Genomic DNA, 20568 nt, shown 5'->3' with positions numbered 1-20568 from the left:
GGGAAAGAGAGCAAGCAGGAGATGCTAGGAACCGGAGTCCGATCGAAGTGGAAGGGCGAGAGCAAGATACCTGGCAAAGGGTGATCCCTAGGTTCGAGTTGCCTGGAATACGAGAGAATATTTACGCGCGCATCTGATGCACTGGTCAGTTTATGCTACTCCGAATTTCCCTCTTCCTCTTCCGGGTTAACCTGAATTTCTCTACAATCTCCGCAACCTGCTTCGCCCAAACGTACGTGCATACACACCGCGTTGCGAACAGGAACAGCCGCTTGTTCCCGGCCTGGGTGGTTGGCCCAGGCCTCGCGCCGCCTAGGCCGTAGAATCCATGACCATCTCGAACGCTAACTGTCGTATCGTCGTTCGACAGTCGTTCGTTATCCTCGGTAGAGAGGAGAGACGAGGATAATGCACAGGGATTATCGTATTCGATCCTCGAATTCGTTCGTGAAACTCCGTCCGCGAAACTACTGCTCGTTGCCGGGCTTTAACGAGCAATTGGCAGGCAGTGGAAACGGGCTAAACATCAGGGACGAGGTTGAACTCGGAGTCTCTAAGAGTTCCGTTCGGTACGTGAGCACGTCGCCAGAGGGTTGGATCGGCCGCGGAAACAAGATGGGGGCTCGGTCAAGGGGGTTGGTCAGGTTGAAGGGAGGTCGGCCGGGTGGGTGGTGGTAGCCAGTGGTCAGCACACTTGGCCGACCCTACTTCGCTAACTAGTTTAATGATATATGTTGAGCTACAAGCGCCTTGATTAATCGTTAACTAATGTTGGACCTCGTAGTGCACCACCACCACCACTAGCACCGTGCCGGTACCACCACCACTACCGAGCACCGCCATCGTCGCCACTATCACCGAGCAGCAACACCGTGCCTAGTGCTCGTGAAGGAGGGAAAGGGAACCGGTATGACGAGGAAGGGAGGTAGGGGGGGGGGAGAAGGTCTACGCCACCGCAGCAGTCCTTACCCTCGTCGAATCCACGGGACCCAAACTCGAACGTGGCCAAACAGAAATCTAATCTCACTCAGCGTATAATTTGATTTATGACTCGCGGCCGTTCAGGCGGAAGGAGGTAGGAAAAAAATTGGAGAAACGGCCGGAGGAAAGAAGGGCCAGCTCTACGGAGTCATCGATGCAATTTGCCGGAGTGTCCATCGTCCTTGGGGATAACAGAGACGCTCCAGAGGCGCGGGGTAGGACCAGGGGAGGGCCGAAAGGGGCCCTTGGTGGTACGCAAATTTACGTCTCGCGAGAGACGTCCCGAAACCCCTTCAGCCTTCCTCGAATTGAATTAACTCGGCGTCTTCCCCCGGCTCTATTCCTGAGCTCCGCACGTGGAACATTGGTCATCCCTAATTCGCTTATGGCCCTCGATCAATTAAGTCGTCGGCCATTCGCGCAAATCCCGCTGACCCTTCCAGACGTCGCCTACTCCCGCACCGAAGACACCGTGTTGCTCCGTGCAGCGCGACCTACGATTCGATACTTTGCTCTGCAACCTTCGACCTCGGGCTCGCGATCGTCCAAACTTTCTCCCTACCTGCGATATTTCCATTCAAACAAATTCTTCGACCCGATTAACGACGATCTACCGCCATTTTGGAACATCCGAGAAATCCACGCTGCTCCGAAGGTTCGATGAAACGGAAAGATCTAAAATACTTTCCCCTGGCCGTCCGCGCTGCCACAAAGTCTTCCAACAAAATCGATACGCGTTATTCACCGATAACTTAATCCGCCGGACAACTAGCTGTCACCTGGGCACGAGAATAAACGAAGCACGAAAGACACCGGTGGTACTTTCTTCAAAGAGAAAGTCGGATAACCTTTCTCCCGTGGATAGAACAGAACGGAGGTGTGCTGCCGGGAAAGGAATCGAGGTATTCGGGCAACGCGTCGCGGCAGTCGGCTCGCATTCGATTAATGCGCTGAACGCCGATCATAATGCGGGACTGGCGTATACGAATATGGCGAACGTATCGCGCGGCTTTGGACCGAGAGGGCTGCGATGGGGTGTGCCAGAGGGGGTGGCTCAGGGATGCAAGACACCGTGAAATTACCAGCAGAGTCTCCCATCCCCGTGGGGGTGGCTGGGTGGAACGGACTCTGTCCACTCCGCACCCTTGGACCACCGGCCAGCCGGGTATTTGTCTTGTCTCCTTGTTTATGAGATTCAACATTGTTATTTGGCACCGCACCGGAGAGTTCTAGGTACCGTGTGGCCGCTAGTTTCCGGCGAGTTTCCTACTTTAAAAGGCCGTGTCGTGGGCCGCGATTGCATCCTGACTTATCCGCGGTTCTTCCTCCCTCGTGCGATTGTCTTTAATCAAGTCGGGCCCGTCTCTACCGGATCCACGACAGGCTCGCAGGGCCAGGGTGGATCGTGAATTTTTCAGCACTCGCGTTCGGGTGCTCCCCGGCTGGATGCAGGGGTAACCTGACGGCTGGAAATTGGTATGGCGCGTGATGAAACAGCAGTGTAATTTTGGGGTGGAATACGGGTTGCCAGAGTGGTCTGAATCTTCTCTTAAGTACCTCGAACGAGGTGAAAGAGGGTATATTAGAGCGAAGTGAAAATTATAGCTCGTTGAAGACCGGCTTTTCGTTAATCGGATGAATCGCGACGTGGACGAGTTGCTACAACGAAATTACCTACATCTCGCAGCGGGTTACAAAAGTCTTGCTATTTTCCGCATAATTCCGTCGAATTAGCCTGAAATATTAGCGCCAGCTTCGTCAGCTCCGCCGGAGAATCGGCTGGTAAATTTATGGAGGCAACGAAATTGGAAACAACGGATCACGTTGGGACCCAGGGCGTTAAAATTTGAGGAAGATTGGCAGGAAGAAGAAGGAATCGTTTAAAAATTCAGAAATACTCGTCGCGTCGCGCTTTATATATAATTCGCGTGGAAGGAACCGAAAAATCATCGATACCGGAGATAACCAGAGATTAAATCCGCGGTTGCGAGAAAAACGCCGGTATTTTCGATATCCAGACGTGTCTAATTTATTTTCATGCATCAACCTCAGATGAATACGTAACTCGTGTATATGGTAAGTCAATTACCCGGTTGTTTTTCCTCGCAACCGCAGGAATATCCTCGACACTCGGATCAAAATTCCGCGAATGAAATAAACGACGGGAGAGGAAGAAAACCGCGGCCATAAATATCAAACTCGATCCACGATCCAGCCGAAGGGCCGCGGATAATCGAGCGCGTCGTCCATCTTAAATCGCGTATCTCGGATCTCGGCGGGGAAAAATGCATGCGACTTCGACACGTGATCCGAGAATTATCATAAGAAGAGCGCGTGTAATCTCGGCCGTTTAAATTACTTAATAACGGGCCGCGGCGTTGTGGGACCACGGTTGCGTGGCAGTATCGTTAGGGCGGGCCGCATTTTCAATTAAATATATCTCGCGCAATCGCGACGCCTTATCGTGAGCGTAATACGTTCTCGATTGCGAGGCGAACATCGAACTGGTTCGGACAATGGTGCCATATACGGGCAGCAGCGAATTGCAATCACGTTTCCCGCGGTGCTTAGCGTTTGCTCCTCGCAAGATACTGTTTTAAATCAGTCGAGATAATGTTATCCGGCTTATGTTCCGCCTAATCGTCGAATTATCTCGACTACCGGTGCCACGACTAAGCTCCCGCTCGAATTAGCTTCTTTTCCCGGGGCTGATATACGCGCGGAATTAGAATAAACAAAGGAAATCGAGATAGCGGCCAGGGCCGGCTGATAATGGAAACCGGAGGGGGGAAAAAGGGGGCCGACGCTGAAAAACGACAGAGCCGGGAAGAAATCGTTCCAAGATAGGGACAAACGCGATTATTATACGCGGATAAATAATTTCGTACGCGACGGGCCGGGATCCGAAGAGATTCTCACGACGATCTCGGGGATTTATACGAGCGTGTAATTGATTGGACGCTCGCAGCGAGAGGGATCGTCGTTTTAATAAGTATTTTCCAAATGGATTCTTAGAATCTCGTTAAGGAACGATCTCTGGCTAAATACGTACCGGCTGGTCGCTCGCGCGCACACATGCACGCGGGGCTTGACTGATTATACCGAATTAGGTGTCTACGTGGCAGAAAATCCCCCGTTTCCGTGCGCTCGATGCGGCGAATTTAAGCTTGTCAATGGACTTCGAAACGCGGTGGAAGAGGACCGGAGACCAAGACACGCGCGATTCGAAATTCCTTGTAGAATTTTTCGAACCGTGGCTGTGAATGGCGATTAACAGAATCGCCTGGCGAGAACGAAGGGCGAATGGAACCGCGTGGAAATAATCCACGTTAGCCGGAAAAAATCGATGGCCGCGCGAAGACAAGCCGGCTATTTACGGATCGGCGAAAATGATTCGCATTGCGCCGGGAATGGCAAAGCCAATCGCGTGGATCGCCGGCGAAAGAGAGATCGGGTGGTTTGAAAGATGAGCGAGTATTCGCGCAGCGGAGATTCGCATCAGGTGGAGATTGAACGAATGACACAGACCGCCAGCGAATTTCCGGGGGGCGTCGGTGGCGAAAGAAGTGAGCGTCGGCAATTAATTTTACAAGGACGCAAAAAGGATGGGAAAAAGCGGTAGAGGAAAAGCGGCCCGTGTGGGCCGGGCAGAGGACTCTGGCCGCGCCGGGGTCCTCGCGCGACGATGGGTTTTTATCTGCAGCAGAGTTGTCAGGCCAACGAGTTCTCTGCCTCGTTGCCTGGCCACTGGCGTATAATGTCCACCGTCAATATAAGCTGTCGGATGCTTTTTCCTAAATTGACAGATTTTCAATTTAATCAAGTTCCAATCTAATGGAAAAATGCCCGATCTATCGGGGGATGTATGTTCGGCCGCGGCTCGCGCTTCTCGCTCCCTCTTCCACTCTCTTTCACCCCGTGTGTGGTTCTACCTGTGCATGCACGTACGCCTGTGTCCCGGCCGTGTGGACACGCGTGTGTGCGCGCGTACGCGTCCGTGTATAGACACAGAACGGCGGAGTCTGAATGTACGGCAAGCGCGGAGGGGCCAGATTGAAATAATACTTTTATGTTTAATCGCAATCGAGGAGTCCGCTCCAGCGATTGTGCGGAGCCGCACGCCGATCTCCGAGATTAATCTATTGATAAACATTCCATCACTCCGCGAATAGCAAGCGGGAGAAATAGACGAGCCGTCGGCCGACGGGATATCACCCTTCTCGCTCCACCCCCTCCCTTTCATCCCCTTCTACCGCACAGTCACCCTTTCTCGCACTGTGTGCTCCTCTCTCCCTCTCCCCCCTCTCTTTCTCTCTCTCTCTCTTCCTCTCTGTTCGTTTTTTCTCTTCCTTTTTTTTTTTTTTTTTTTTGTAGGTTTTCGTCGACGTCGTTCTGGCTGCCTTGCTTTTACCGAACGCCGCTTGTCGAGCGTACCCTTTTCTTCCTTTTTTCTCGCTTTTTTCCCCCTTTTTTCTTTCGATTCTTTTCTTTCTCCTTCTTTTTTCACCTTTCCCCTCTTTTTATTCTTTATTGGCTGAATAAACCTTTCGCGAGCGGCAAGCACACGATCGTGCGTCATAAAATCGCAGATTTTCCAATCCATAAAGCGACGTCCGTCCGCGCCACGAGATGCTTTATGAATTTCCAAGTTTGGATACTCGCTCGTGGAACCGAGGATTCCTTCGCTAATTATCGTCCTGGGTATCGTCCGTGTGTGTGCGCACGCGCGCGAGCGTGCGGATGCGCGTGTGTTTTGTGTTCCAGGAATATTAATTACCCGTTCGTGGAATCGTTGATCGACGAACGACTCGCGATCCGGACCGTTTATTAACACGGTATTGAAAATAATTCGCGTAGGAGGTGAGTCGGGAATCAGAGTCACGGGACGGAAATTCGTTTACGCCGTACAAAACAGACAATGTCCCGTTTGAAATATGAGTAACTACTTAGCCGGTAAACCAATTAGTTGGCAAGTTTCAACGACAGCAAGTTTCGCCAAGAAGAACGACCACGCTTGATGAACTGCGAGCACAAGGTAGCAAATTGCACGATATAGGCGAACGACTAATGGCCGACATTTTGGGAAACTCGAGTGTGACCGGTCACGATCGATATTCCTTCATCGATCGATACCGAGCTCGATAGAAAATTCGGAATAATTTACGATTAAGTGGGACACGTCGAAAATTTTGCTGATTTTTCTCGTAAAAATAATCATTTTGGAAAAGACGAACGTGATCGGTCACGATCGATGTTCTTTGAATAATAAATATATTTGACCGTAAATTTGAAATGGTTTAGGATTAAATTAAAAACTATTTTAGTCGTTTATACTACGAGAATTTCTTTTATTCGATCAATTCCAATGCGCTTTTGCAGCGAAATTAGATATTTCGTTTCGAATGGGAAAAGGTTAACAATATATCTGTATCTCGATAATACCTACATGTTTGTCGAAAAGGATGAAGGAAGATACTAAATTACACGAGTTACCAACATTTCCTTAACCTGTTTACTTCCCTTCTGTATTTTTAAATTTCTTCCTATGAAAACGTCTCCAGAAAAAGCTCTTCCATGAAGAACGATCTTGAAAGCACAGAAATTGTCGTACTTATGTGTCACAGAATCCTAGTGACCAACTTTGTGCGTGCCAAGTGGATCCTCCAGAAATCAAATATTTAATTTCGAAGTTTAAAAGAAAAATTTTAAAAAATATACGGATTTATGACAGAAAAGATTCTATTGATTCAAATATGTGGCAAACCTCACGCATGCCCAGTGGAACCCGCAGAAATTATATATTTAATTTCGAAATATAAAAGAAAAATTAAAAGCATACGAATTTATGGCACAAAAGATGCCATTGGATCATAGTGACAAACTTCACGCGTGCCAAGTGGATCCTTCAGAAATTAAATATTATTTTCAAAATATGGAAGAAGAATTAAAGACGTATAGGAATTTATGACAGAAAGGACCTATGATAGAAATTTCCCTGTAGACGGCCCTGCGATGGAAAGTTTCTGGAGCTAACTTCAAAACCTCAAGGAACGCGAGGATCATTTAAATGTGTCCGAATCGCAATGGCGAAATTCACGTGTGCCAAGCCCCAAAACGTCTGCTGCCACGTCGCCGGGAACCGCTGCGGAATCATCGAATCCGCGGAGAGCGCAACCTTGTCCCGGGCTAACCGACGATAATTGTGAAATTCGATCGAAACCCGATTGACTCGGTGAAATGAGCCAGCAGAGGTAATGAGATCCGAACGTGAAGCCGGCCGGTTTGCTGCGCCAGCACCCCTCGTTTGCCTTCAATCACTTTCTTGACAGATGCATTTACGGTCCCGGCCTCGTGGCCATCAAGGTGGAATGCGCCTTAAGGCCCTCCTCTGCGTACACCACCAGCGCGATCTATCGATCCATCGAACGACCCGAAACGTCGGGACGCGTCCTTCGCAATTCTGCGTCTCCCTCTCTCTCTATCGCGAAAATATCCGGCACTGGTATTCCTCTCGTGCAAACTGTACATACGTTATATCGTGTTCTATGTAGAAGAATTCTCGAAGATTCTTCTCCCACCAGGAACCAATATTTCTCTTTTGGGATCGTTCTACTGCAATATTGTGCTCTACCTTCGAAGAATCTACTTTTGCGAAAATTTGGGGTACCGATATTTCTCTAGTGGGCTCATTTTTCTAGTATACCAAGTTCTACGTTTGAAGAATCTGTTTTTATGAAAATTTGGGGTACCGACATTTCTCTTAGAGGGATCATTTGTCTGCTATGTCAAGAATACGTTTTGAAGAATCTGTTTTTACGAAAATTTGGGGCACCGATATTTCTCCAGTGGGGTCGTTCTTCTGTTATACCAAATTCTACGTTTGAAGAATCTATTTTTACGAAAAATTGGGGTACCGATATTGCCGCAAAGGAATCATTCGTCTACCATATCAAGGTTTACGTTTGATGAATCTATTTTAACGAAAATTTGGGGCACCGATGTTTCTCTATTGGGGTCGTTCTTTTGGTACACCAAATTCTATGTTTGAAGAATCTATTTTTACGAAAATTTGGGGCACCGATGTTTCTCTATTGGGGTCGTTCTTTTGGTACACCAAGTTCTATGTTTGAAGAATCTATTGTCACAAAAATTTGGGGTACCGGTATTCTTTTAGTGGGATCGTTCTGCCATATCGTGTTCCAAGATAGAAGAATCTATTTTCACAAAAATTTAGGGTACCGGTATTCCTCTAGTGGGATCGTTCTGCCTTACCGTGTTCCATGATATAAGAATCTATTTCCGCGAAAATGTGGGGTACCGATATTCCTCCGATGTGATCCTTCTCGGACTATATCGCGATCTGTACAGAAGAATCTTTGAAGAATCTCATCTGAAGGATCCACAGAGGACACGTTCGTGACGATGCATCCGTTCTCCGTTTAACCGGATATTCAGACTGGCAGATACGTATCGAGACCGCGACCGATCGCTGGCTCCCCTTGCCAGAAAGGCACTCGATGCACTTCGACGCGTTTCTATTTATTTCAAGTCGTGCCATGGCACGAGTGCAGGGAAATTGGATCTCGTCGCGACAGTCGCTGCGCTGGTACTTTCTGACGAATTCGCCGAGATGGAGGCCAGGCTTGCTCTTCTTTTTAACGCCGCTCGCCGGGTGATTTCAATGCTCTGAAGGGTGCTTTCGACTTGGCGTATCTCGCCATAGAATCGACATTTTTCCCACGAGTTAGTAGTTCTTTCTCCCATTTTCCTTTCCTCTTTTTTTTTAATCCAGTGCTCGGGGACCGATCTCGTTAACAGATCGTTCGATGAAAATGCGAACGGCGACCTTTCGAGTGCATTCAACGCGAATTCTACGGCTTGCGCGTACCTTTGGAATCGAACGTAACGAGTTACCGATGGAGAGAGACAATGAGGAGAAACACGAGGCCACGGTGACCATGAGAAAACCGTGACCGATAGCGGTGAATGCGATCTATCAAACAGCCGCGATTACCAGTCCTCGTCGGGTTTTTATGGTTTCTAATTGTCGATGATCACAGTTGCGCGCACATGGTCCTTCACCAGAGTCGTCTTTTCAGTCGAGTGGCTCGTTCAGCCACGAACGGCCTCGCGCGTCCGACGAAATCCTTGAAGGACTGCGTCTTTGTGTTCGCTTACTTATTAGTGTTACTGAATATCTATTATTCTCGCGAGAAGGAGATATTCCGTAATTAAGAGAGGAACGGCTTGGCGGCATTGAGGGAATCGTTAAGAATGCGCGACTCAAAGGTCTAATAATTTATAATCGTCGAGCGGAGGAGTTTGAACGATTGGCATTTTCTACACGCGATAACTCCTCCTGGGAACAGTGCCAGTTCATCGGAGAATGTTACGAATTCTATAATAACTTTCAGATGAAATAGTTAAGAAGACACGGTAAAAATACCTCGTTTATCGAGATAGAATCTCGGTATGAATAAATCGGTGTAACATTTAACAGTTTCTATAATCTTCTTGTTAATTTCTTTCCCAATTCCCCTTAATCAATTTCCAATGATTGAAAATTTTCGAATATTTAGAGATGAATAAGACGATTTCAATCATTTCTGATCGATTAGAGAAGTTAAAATGACGTATTTTCTAAGTGCGGTAGGTTTTAATTCTGCTTGCGAAGAAACGTTGAAAATATTTGATACTCCATAATTTCTACTTTCAACGAGGAGAATTTTTAAGGAACGAGGGAGAAATCAGGCGATTTTAACGATTCATGGTCGTCGTTATGGCGAGGAGCTCGAGTGATTGGTGTGTTCTACGCGTTAAAACGTGTAAGCAGAAAATTATAAGTCGATCGGAGATTTTTATTGTAATAAATTTCATACAAAAAGATCACGAAGGTGAAACGAGAATATTACCTAGCACACAAGTATCAAGACAACAATCTTCAAACTTTCATCGCCATTTATGTTCTAAATATAATGAACTAGCAAGTTTAAAAATGGTAAAGTACCTAAGAAGAAATGAAGCGATTCAAAGGTCTAATAATTTATGATGGCCGAGTGGAAGAGTTGTAACGACTGGTATTTTCTACGCCTGATGGCTCTTCTTAGGCGGATTACGAGTCGATGGCAGAATATTACGATCTTTATTATAATAACTTTCGTAGGAAACAGTCATTAAGACGTATTAAACATACCTCATTGCTGCATCTAAGAATCCAAGCATCAATGAATCATCTTCAACATCCAGTAATTTAAAAACACTTCTCGCTCTGCCAGTTCCAATTACAATCATCTTTCGAAGGTGAAAACTCTACAGGAATTTCATAAAAATCCTTCCATTCTACTCCAAAATTACCCAAATTTCCAAAAACTAACACAACTACGTTTACACTTGATCAGCTGAAGACGTACGTTTATTATTTTGTACTCGAAATGAAACTCTCTCGTAATAAATCTCTTAGTCAAAAATAACATAAAAATACACGAAACCTCGAAATAAATAATTACAACAGATACGTAAATTTAACCCTTTGCACTCTGTTGTTGCCACTGTGGCGACATTGTAAGATGGCCTACTGCGACACTAGAATTTCGCTGGATTTGTATCAAATATTGTCAGATAAAATTCCCAAAATACAGGGTTACCTTACGTTTACTGATAGATATTATATCAGTATACCTTGACAGAAGAACTGACGAAAATGAAATGCTACTATAAAAGCTAATAGGAAAGGTAAAACGAACTCGGAATTGCTGGTAGGTCACATTAAAAATTGCTCCGAGTGCAAAAGGTTTAAACACAACTTTTCCTAATTTTATCTCCCCCCAAAAAAAACATCGATTTTACAACAGAAAAATTTTCCATTGCTAATTCCTTATGGTGATAATAATTTCCAATGCAGAGGGATGATACTGGAAATTCCCAGTTTTCTAATCGTATGAAATTAAATATTACAGATACGTATTATATCAAGAGTTGCATGATCCTTAACGGTGTTAGAAGCAACCGACGCAAAATCTATAATTTCTCCAATTTATCCTAATTTTATCCCCCCGACCCCCAAAAAAAGACACCATCGATTTTATAACAGAAAAATTTCCCATTGCTAATAATTTTCAGTGCAAAAGGATAACACTGGGAATTCCCAATTCTCTAATCGTGCGAAATGAAATATTTCAGATTATACCGAGGGTTGCAAGATTCTTAACGGTGTTAGCAGCAACCGACGCAAAATCCGTAATTTCTCCAATTTCTCCTATCCCGTTGTAGCATCGTCCACTAAACAACCACTCCGACAACCATCGAACCTTCCGGAGTAGCAAAGAGGCCATAAAGAAGGACGAATTAAACGCCCCGAGGTCCCTCGCGAGCGTGTTTGCCAGGGTAAAAGGAAAATCACGGCTCGCATCTTTGACATGTTAACATACATAAAAATACACGAAACCTCGAAATAAATAATTACAACAGATACGTAAATTTAACCCTTTGCACTCTGTTGTTGCCACTGTGGCGACATTGTAAGATGGCCTACTGCGACACTAGAATTTCGCTGGATTTGTATCAAATATTGTCAGATAAAATTCCCAAAATACAGGGTTACCTTACGTTTACTGATAGATATTATATCAGTATACCTTGACAGAAGAACTGACGAAAATGAAATGCTACTATAAAAGCTAATAGGAAAGGTAAAACGAACTCGGAATTGCTGGTAGGTCACATTAAAAATTGCTCCGAGTGCAAAAGGTTTAAACACAACTTTTCCTAATTTTATCTCCCCCCAAAAAAAACATCGATTTTACAACAGAAAAATTTTCCATTGCTAATTCCTTATGGTGATAATAATTTCCAATGCAGAGGGATGATACTGGAAATTCCCAGTTTTCTAATCGTATGAAATTAAATATTACAGATACGTATTATATCAAGAGTTGCATGATCCTTAACGGTGTTAGAAGCAACCGACGCAAAATCTATAATTTCTCCAATTTATCCTAATTTTATCCCCCCGACCCCCAAAAAAAGACACCATCGATTTTATAACAGAAAAATTTCCCATTGCTAATAATTTTCAGTGCAAAAGGATAACACTGGGAATTCCCAATTCTCTAATCGTGCGAAATGAAATATTTCAGATTATACCGAGGGTTGCAAGATTCTTAACGGTGTTAGCAGCAACCGACGCAAAATCCGTAATTTCTCCAATTTCTCCTATCCCGTTGTAGCATCGTCCACTAAACAACCACTCCGACAACCATCGAACCTTCCGGAGTAGCAAAGAGGCCATAAAGAAGGACGAATTAAACGCCCCGAGGTCCCTCGCGAGCGTGTTTGCCAGGGTAAAAGGAAAATCACGGCTCGCATCTTTGACATGTTAACACCGATAAATAAGAAGATCGCAGCCGGCGGCTGGACGATCGCAATTTTTCGCCGGGCTCTTTTCATATTTCACCGGCGCACCACCGCCGGCGGAAACTCTCGTCGGCGACATTATTATGTATGCTGTACCCTGTTAAGCAGAGAGGCGTTTCTTTTTGCAGCGTCGCTATGAAACACATCCTAGTTCTTTTGCGCGTAAATTGCATGCTCCCTTCCTCAGACACCGGGCCGAGCCGGGCATTAAGTCCATGCGTGGAGTGTCCACGGATGGATCCTGGATGTTTGCCGAGGGGATAATAGTGTAATGGATGAACAGGGACCAGCGTGGACCAACGGATGAGACTGCTGTTTTCGAGACTCTAGTCTGAGGCTTGCCGCCACGCTCCTCTTCTAGTATACTATTATTCCCTTTTGTCGGCTAATTGGCATCATTGTTGTGCATTGTTGAACGGACAAATTGTCCGTTCCACGATGCCACGAATCGGCCGGCTGTCCACGGAAAAAGAGGCGCTTTTGTCGAACTTTAATAATACACCCGCGTGAATACCACGACGATTAGGATTACACTGGCATTATCTCTTCCGTCGATGGGCGCACTCCGGTTTTATCGTTTTCGAGAAGTCCCTGGACATCGGTGTATTGTACTGGCTACGTTGCATTCCAGCACCGCGAAATTTGAATACTTATTTCGCGAAATTATTTCCCGTATCCTGTGCAAATTTTTAGCGATTTATTACAACTATAATACTTCAAGTATTTAAGTAAGAAAATTGTAACTTATTGCAACAGATTATGTTCAACGACAAATGTACACTATGAGAACATTGACTTTTTGGGATATTCGCAAGTCGAGAAATACAGAAAACTACAAACAATTAGAGAAATTAAAAATTTTGTATATTTACGTACTATAAGTAGTATTAAAAACAAATCAGTTTCGTCAAATTCTGTGCAGAAAAGTAACTGTAGTGTATCGTTATGTTCTCTTAAGGTACCTATTTTCAGGCTCAACTAGACCTCAACCATTTATTTATTAAGTTTTTCTTTTGCTTTTTCCTATTTTTCTTTAATTATTTCTTATTCCATTACTTTCTGCACTACTATACTACTACGTTATTACTGTATATTTCATTTTACTATTTTTATTGTATACCAAAGGACTTTAATAATCCGGTACGTTAATAAAGTATTATTATTTATAGCGTAAATTTAATTCCTAAATAGTATGCAAAGATAGTACAGCGTGGACTACGTAACGTGGCCATTTTTATTATTTCCGTTACTGATGAACCTATAAAAATCTTTTCTATGGCAAATAACACAGTTTAATAAGAATTATGAGAATAAAAAATATTCATTTCCTCCAATAAACGTTGAAAGAAATTTAATCAATGCATTACAGTCACGTCATAGAATTCACCCTGCATATCGTACTCTAATCATGAAACTATAATACAGTTACGTAAATATCGAGTTTACGAGTTCACCTCTCGAATCCCTGAATCTAAAAATACGAATTAAAAAATCGCCCCTGTTGGAAAAAAGAAACTGCGAAGAAAAAATATTCGAAAGTGATTCATTTCTCGATCGATCGATACGAATTAGAGCCTAACCTAACTGCAGACTACCTAGCATCCAAGTAATTCACCGCTTACGAACCGAACAAAACGGCTCTCGTTAACAGACCTCCCATAAATACTAATTCCGCGCGTTGCACGCAACTAGCCTTATTCCCCGTACACCGGGGCCCAACATCCAGGGCGGCTGGCGATCATGCAACGAGCCTAGTCTAACCCGCTTTCCCCTTTCCAGGGATTATAATAAACAATTACTGGCCGCGGTAAATAAGATCGCGACGAAATGCAGGCGAAAGGAAAGGATAATAAATAAAAAAGGAAAATAAGAAATAAAAATAGGCGGTGCTGTTAACGAGAGCCAGATAGATCGGGATCGCGTGGACCGCGCGCGTTGATCCCCTGATACAGATTACGGCCTGATAAATGATCGACGCAGCCGTTTGGATGGAGGGGCGGCTTGGAAACCGTGATTAGACTTTACTCCGTGGCATGGAACGCGGAAGTCTTTCATGCAAACGCTTAGGCAAATGTCGTGTATACGCGCGGAGAAGTCGCATACCGTGGCGTGGTAGCCCCGTTAGAAACTTTGACATTCTATCTGCTACGATTTTCCCACGGGCTCCGATGTAACTAACGGGAGCAACCTTTTCCGCTGCTTTCTGGTAATAACCCGCGCCAGGCGTTCTCTCGATGCTCGAACCGTTGCTGCATGCCGTGTATGGAGATTAGATTTGCGACGAGTGTGTCGGCAAGCTCGCGTGTAACCACCCGATAACGCCTTTGTCTTTTTCTTCCGCCACCGATACCGCGGCTTAGAAAGTCGCCGCTGACTGGCCCCAGTCGCGTGATCTATGATACGGCGGAAATTTCGAATCGCGAAGTAGATCGCTACGTTGCGCAATCGATCATAAAGGAGGAGATCACGAGGGCCGCGTGGAAATCGGTCGTGAGAGCTTTGCCGCGTGCAAGTCAATCGCAAAAGTTCTTGTCGCCTGAAAAGTGGTGGTAAGAACTTTCGCCGCGTGAAAATCGGTCGCCAGAGTTTTCACCGCGCGAAAATTCGTCGTGAGGGATTTCGACGCTGGTCGTGAGAGCTTTGCCGCGTGCAAGTCAATCGCAAAAGTTCTTGTCGCCTGAAAAGTGGTGGCAAGAACTTTCGCCGCGTGAAAATCGGTCGCCAGAGTTTTCACCGCGCGAAAATCCGTCGTGAGGGATTTCGACGCGTGAAAATTGGTCCCAAGAATTTTCGCCGCGTGAAAATCTTTTCGAAGTGAGAGTTTTCACCGCGTGAAAATCCGTCGCCAAAGTTTTCATCGCGTGAAAATCCGTCGTGAGAGATTTCCACGCGTGAAAATCGGTCGTGAGGGATTTCGACGCGTGAAAATCGGTCGTGAGGGATTTCGGCGTGTGAAAATCGGTCCCAAGAATTTTCGCCGCATGAAAATCTTTCGGGAGTGAGAGTTTTCACCGCGTGAAAATCCGTTGCAAGGATTTTCGTCACGTGAAAATTAATCGCGACAATTTTCGCCGCGTGAAATTTAGTCACGAGTGTTTTCGCAGCGTGAAAATCTTTCGGGAGTGCGAATTTTCACCGTGTGAAAATCGGTAGCAAGAGTTTTTGCCTCGTGAAAATCGGTCGCGTGAGTTTTCACCGCGTGGAAATCAGTCGCGAGAGTTTTCTCTGCGCGAAAATTGGTCACAAGAATTTTCGCCGCGTGAAAATCGGTCGTAAGAAATTTCCCCGCGTGAAAATTGGTCGTAAGAAATTTCCCCGCGTGAAAATCGATCGTGAGAATTTTCTCCGCGTGAAAATCTTTCGGTAGCAAGAGTTTTCGTCGCATGAAAATCGGTCACAAGAATTTTCACCGCATGAAAATCGTTCGCGAGAATTTTCTCCGCGTGAAAATCTTTCAGTAGCAAGAGTTTTCGTCGCGTGAAAATCGGTCACAAGAATTTTCCTCGCGTGAAAATCGTTCGCGAGAATTTTCTCCGCGTGAAAATCTTTCGGTAGCAAGAGTTTTCGTCGCGTGAAAATCGGTCACAAGAATTTTCCTCGCGTGAAAATCTTTCGGTAGCAAGAGTTTTCGTCGCGTGAAAATTGGTCACAAGAATTTTCACCGCATGAAAATCGTTCGCGAGAATTTTCTCCTCGTTTTCCGCCGGGATCATAGTCGTCTGACGTGCAACGAAGAGACCCGATCGCAGAGATCGGATGGTCGAGCAATAACATCGCCATCGCGCGTTGTGCAATCTCTGAAGAAAGAATCAGATGGTACATTGACCCCTCCGTCCACATGGAAGTCGTTCGACACGCTTTGTTTTGTACGTTAATCGTATACAGGTCAGAGAGACCATTGGCCGATTTAGGTTGGGATGCGGCGCGGCAGCTACTTAAGCAGACAATTGGTTGTCATTGACACACAAAACCGTTACTAACGAGTGTGACGATCGTTTCGACTGAGGGTCTTTCTTATTAACCATCTGGGACGGCGCGAGCCCACGGATCTCGCAGGGGGAGGAATCTTCCAACCCATTGTCGAAATTAGCCAAATTGTGAAACTCCATGAAACTACGCAAACAGCTGTTCACGAAGAAGAAACACATCCATCTACTATCGCTATTCTTATCTTTGAACTTACGGAATTTGCTCCAACAGCTGTTCGAAGAACGAATAATAATTGCGTTCAGAGCGTCCGAGGATTTAAGACTTATCAGCGCACTCTCGATTTTAAATCTCGAATCGTTGGATCTTCGTAATATACGATAATAATCCGAGTGATATAAATCACGCTCCGTTTCTTCCCTTCTCAATCATACACCCATAACCGGCAATTATTATAAATCCTCGAGAACTCTGAACCCCAATTTCGAATTCCAAATCTTCCAGCCACTATATCATCGCTCTAGTTCATCCCCATTAAGAAAGAACGCCGATTAATCAGCCGTCGATCTCGACGCGGTTCCTCTAAAATTTCTTTCCCTTGTAAACTCGCCCATCGAACGAATTCCACCTGAACCGTCGCGGAAATCTGCACCCCGATTCGTCGCTGTTTAACGAGCATCGCGAGATTCCGGAGCGGCTGCTCCCGCGTTGATTAGAACGAATCTTAATCGATCACGGTACATTAGTTCATAGAAAGACAGAGAAAGACAGAGAGAGAAGGAGAGTGAGAGAGGTAGATTCACGAGACTTACCTCGCTCTTCAGATTCAATGGCACGTCGCAGGGCGCGTCCAACTCGGCATCCGTTTTCCCCTGATGAGACAGCATACTGTGGCTGTGCCTGGGCGGCACGGCGGTCGCCAACATGTTGGGATGCTGCAGATGCTGAAGAGGAGGTACGAGATGGGACTGGTAGTGATAAGGCGGCGACAATTGGGTGTTCAGAGTGCGAAGATCAGCTGGCGGGGAAGCGGGCGCAGCGGTACTGCTCTGTTCCTCCTCGGCCGAACCCTCTGCCATGTCAGCCTTGCATCCCGGGGACTCGTAATCTGCAAATCGACCAAAACTCTCTGAGGACCGATCTAATAGTTGAAATCGCCGGCCGCACGCGACCCCGGCCGTTCGCAATTCCATAATGCCGGGAATATCATTTGTGGTGCTTGGATATTCGATGACGGGACCGAACGCTGCTCCGTGTCACAGCCTCGTATTCCGCCATTGGAATCTAGCTTCCGAAATCTTTTTCCCCTCCTCGCCTTATAGAAAATCCCAATTCCCTTATTTATATCGGAACCACCGAATTAATTAAAACGGATCGACAATTTTTATTTTTCTAGCTAACGGAAGTCAAGGGAATACCATTTGCGCTGCTTGAATACTCGATGACGGGACCGAACGTTGCTCCGTGTCATAGCCTCGTATTCCGCCATTAGAATCCAGCTTCCGAAATCTTTTTCCCCTCCTCGCCTTATAGAAAATCCCAATTCCCTTATTTATATCGGAACCACCGAATTAATTAAAACGGATCGACAATTTTTATTTTTCTAGCTAACGGAGGTCAAGGGAATAGCATTAGCACTGCTTGAATACTCGATGACAGGACCGAACGTTGCTTCGTGTCATAGCCTCGTATTCCGCCATTGGAATCCAGCTTCCGAAATCTTTTTCCCCTCCTCGCCTTATAGAAAATCCCAATTCCCTTATTTATATCGGAACCACCGAATTAATTAAAACGGATCGACAATTTTTATTTTTCTAGCTAACGGAGGTCAAGGGAATAGCATTAGCACTGCTTGAATACTCGATGACAGGACCGAACGTTGCTTCGTGTCATAGCCTCGTATTCCGCCATTGGAATCCAGCTTCCGAAATCTTTTTCCCCACCTCGCGTTATAGAAAATCCCTAATCTTCGTGATTTATAACGGAACCACCGAATTAATTAAAACGGATCGACAATTTTTATTTTTCTAGCTAACGGAAGTCAAGGGAATACCATTTGTGCTGCTTGGATACTCGGTCACGGCCCGAGAGTAGGTCTATGGGGTAATTTTAGGAGCACAGTCTGGTATTTCCATGGAATTTCAACGCTTTCGTTGAGGAAATTGAAAGATATTGTAGGATAAATTTCAAAAGAAATCGTAAATCGACCATTGCCAATCAAAATAAATTATAAACCAATCAGTAGTTTCTAGAAGCAAATGGAAAGATATTTTGGGTAGCGAAATTAAGTTGCGTGGTCCCTGCAGGAAGATGAAGCGTAGGTTAAGAAGAGCATGAAAGCAGGATCCTTGCGACCAAAAACAGAGTCCTTAGAAATTAATCCTTTGCACTCGAAGATTTTCTAACCAAAGAAAGATAGGAGTTCAAAGATTTTCTGTTACGAAGCTGACGATATTTTTCTGAGCAGTGAATAGGAAATCGATAATTATATGATAATTAACACGTAGAATTATTTGATTTCGATACCTCGCACATCGTTACACTATCTGAAGTTTGACATATTTATGAATAACGAGCTTCGAAATTTGATCAAATGGCGGCTGAAGGGCGCCTCTCGAGCGCAAAGGGTTAATTGTGACTTAATTAATTGCGAATTAGCTGGGTGTTGGAAAGAGAGTTGTAAAAGAGTGCGTCTTTGTGTGTTTTCGTTTCGTTACTTTGGTGTTCTTCTTCTAAGTTAAATCGGTTTACGAATTTTGAATTTGTGCTATCGCGTCCTTGTTCTTTCGCCAATTTTCGGTGTCTCGAGATCAGTTTCCGCCATCCTACAATATTTTTCTGACATTCCACAGAGCGAGAAATAATTTAGGAATTTTGAAGTCAAGCTGTTTTTGGTAAAATCTCGAATAATCATCGAGAGTGTTATTAGCATGAGTTCCAACGCTGGAGGTTAACTAAATTTGCCGTGGTGAAGAGTTTCGAGCAACGTGAGCGATGTTTACAATTTTTATACGTATCTCGCGAGCCGAGTTATCGTTTCCTGCATAACTGCCGCGCAATGTCAGGGTAAAGTTCTGTTTTCGTTTGTATCGGAGATACGAAGTCGACGAGGAAAGGAATGCGGCGCAAATTTTCGCGACACGTGCGAGACGTTGGGGAGAAGTCGTTGGACTCGACACCAAGCACGACGCGTTCCCCTGTCCTCCGAGTCTCAATGACGAGCTCTTTTCCGAAGGCTAAACATCGCTCCAATTACGATGTTAATTCTTAATAACCATAACGCGCTGCTTTCTAAATTCCAAAGAAATCGGAAGCTCTACGTCATTACGAGTCATCACGGTGGAAAACGGAGGAAGGAAAAATATTAATTTCTCCTAACTGCAACGCGTAGCTTTCTAAATTCCGTGATAAATTCACGGATGTCTATCATCCTGCAATAAACCAATTTATAATAACTGTAACGTTTAGCATTCTATGAAAAATCGAAAAATTATTAACCCTTTGCACTCGACGACTTTTTGGCTAGAAAAGAGTAGAAATTCAAAGATTCTGTGCTAAAAACTTGACGATTCTTTTCTGAGCAGTAAATAAAGAATCTTATAATAATATAATTGTAGAATTATTTGATTTTGATACCTCGCACACTGTTACTTTACATTAAATTTGATATATTAATTAACATCGATCTTAAAATGATGACAGAAGGTCATCTCTCGAGCGCAAAGGGTTAATTCCTAATAACCACATCACATGTGTATAATTCGGATTAATTTCTAATAATTATAACGTGTATTAATGAACTATAAGAATCTATGAAACTGATCTCAATGACTCCACGTTTCAGTAAATATTGTTGAACCGTGTTTCAAGTTTAAAGTATCTTATAATTTCCTTTCTTACCGAGAAAATTCGTCCACGGTCCCAAAACGTGCGCACCATCTCCAATATGGCAGCCAGGAAGCCGAGTCTCGAAACACGCGAGCCAGAGGTCAAAGCGAGCTCGTGAACGCAGCGACGCGTCGCGACGCAGAGACCTGTCCCCTCGAGCGGTAGTCTACTACTGATCGTCTCGAAGAATTCCGTAAGAGCCAAAACTGCGCGGAAACGGCGACGCGATCGATAGAATTTCGAAAGTGTCCCGTGACCGGGAAACTTGAAAGGGCATACGCATAAACACGATGCTAATTAAACGCTGGGATCGCCGCCAGCCGTATCGGAGCGTGCTGGCCGCAGCTGTTAAGAATGCAG

General features: G+C 45.0%; 1 protein-coding gene across 1 annotated transcript in view; it reads right to left on the bottom strand.

Annotated features, from left to right (window-relative positions):
* pdm3 (POU-domain protein pdm3) overlaps nt 1–20256 on the bottom strand; it is a 212192-nt gene extending 191936 nt beyond the window's left edge. The window contains 2 exon segments of the mRNA XM_017897496.1: nt 17133–17428; nt 20221–20256. Coding sequence (XP_017752985.1) covers nt 17133–17399 — 267 coding nt within the window. The 5' untranslated portion in view covers nt 17400–17428; nt 20221–20256.
* Between the last annotated feature and the right edge of the window lie 312 nt (nt 20257–20568).

Source organism: Eufriesea mexicana, unplaced genomic scaffold (genome assembly GCF_001483705.2).
Source record: "Eufriesea mexicana isolate 0111107269 unplaced genomic scaffold, ASM148370v2 scaffold507, whole genome shotgun sequence".
NCBI lineage: Eukaryota > Metazoa > Arthropoda > Insecta > Hymenoptera > Apidae > Eufriesea > Eufriesea mexicana.
The sequence above is the reverse complement of the archived record's forward strand: the minus strand, read 5'-3'. Positions and strand labels throughout refer to the sequence as shown.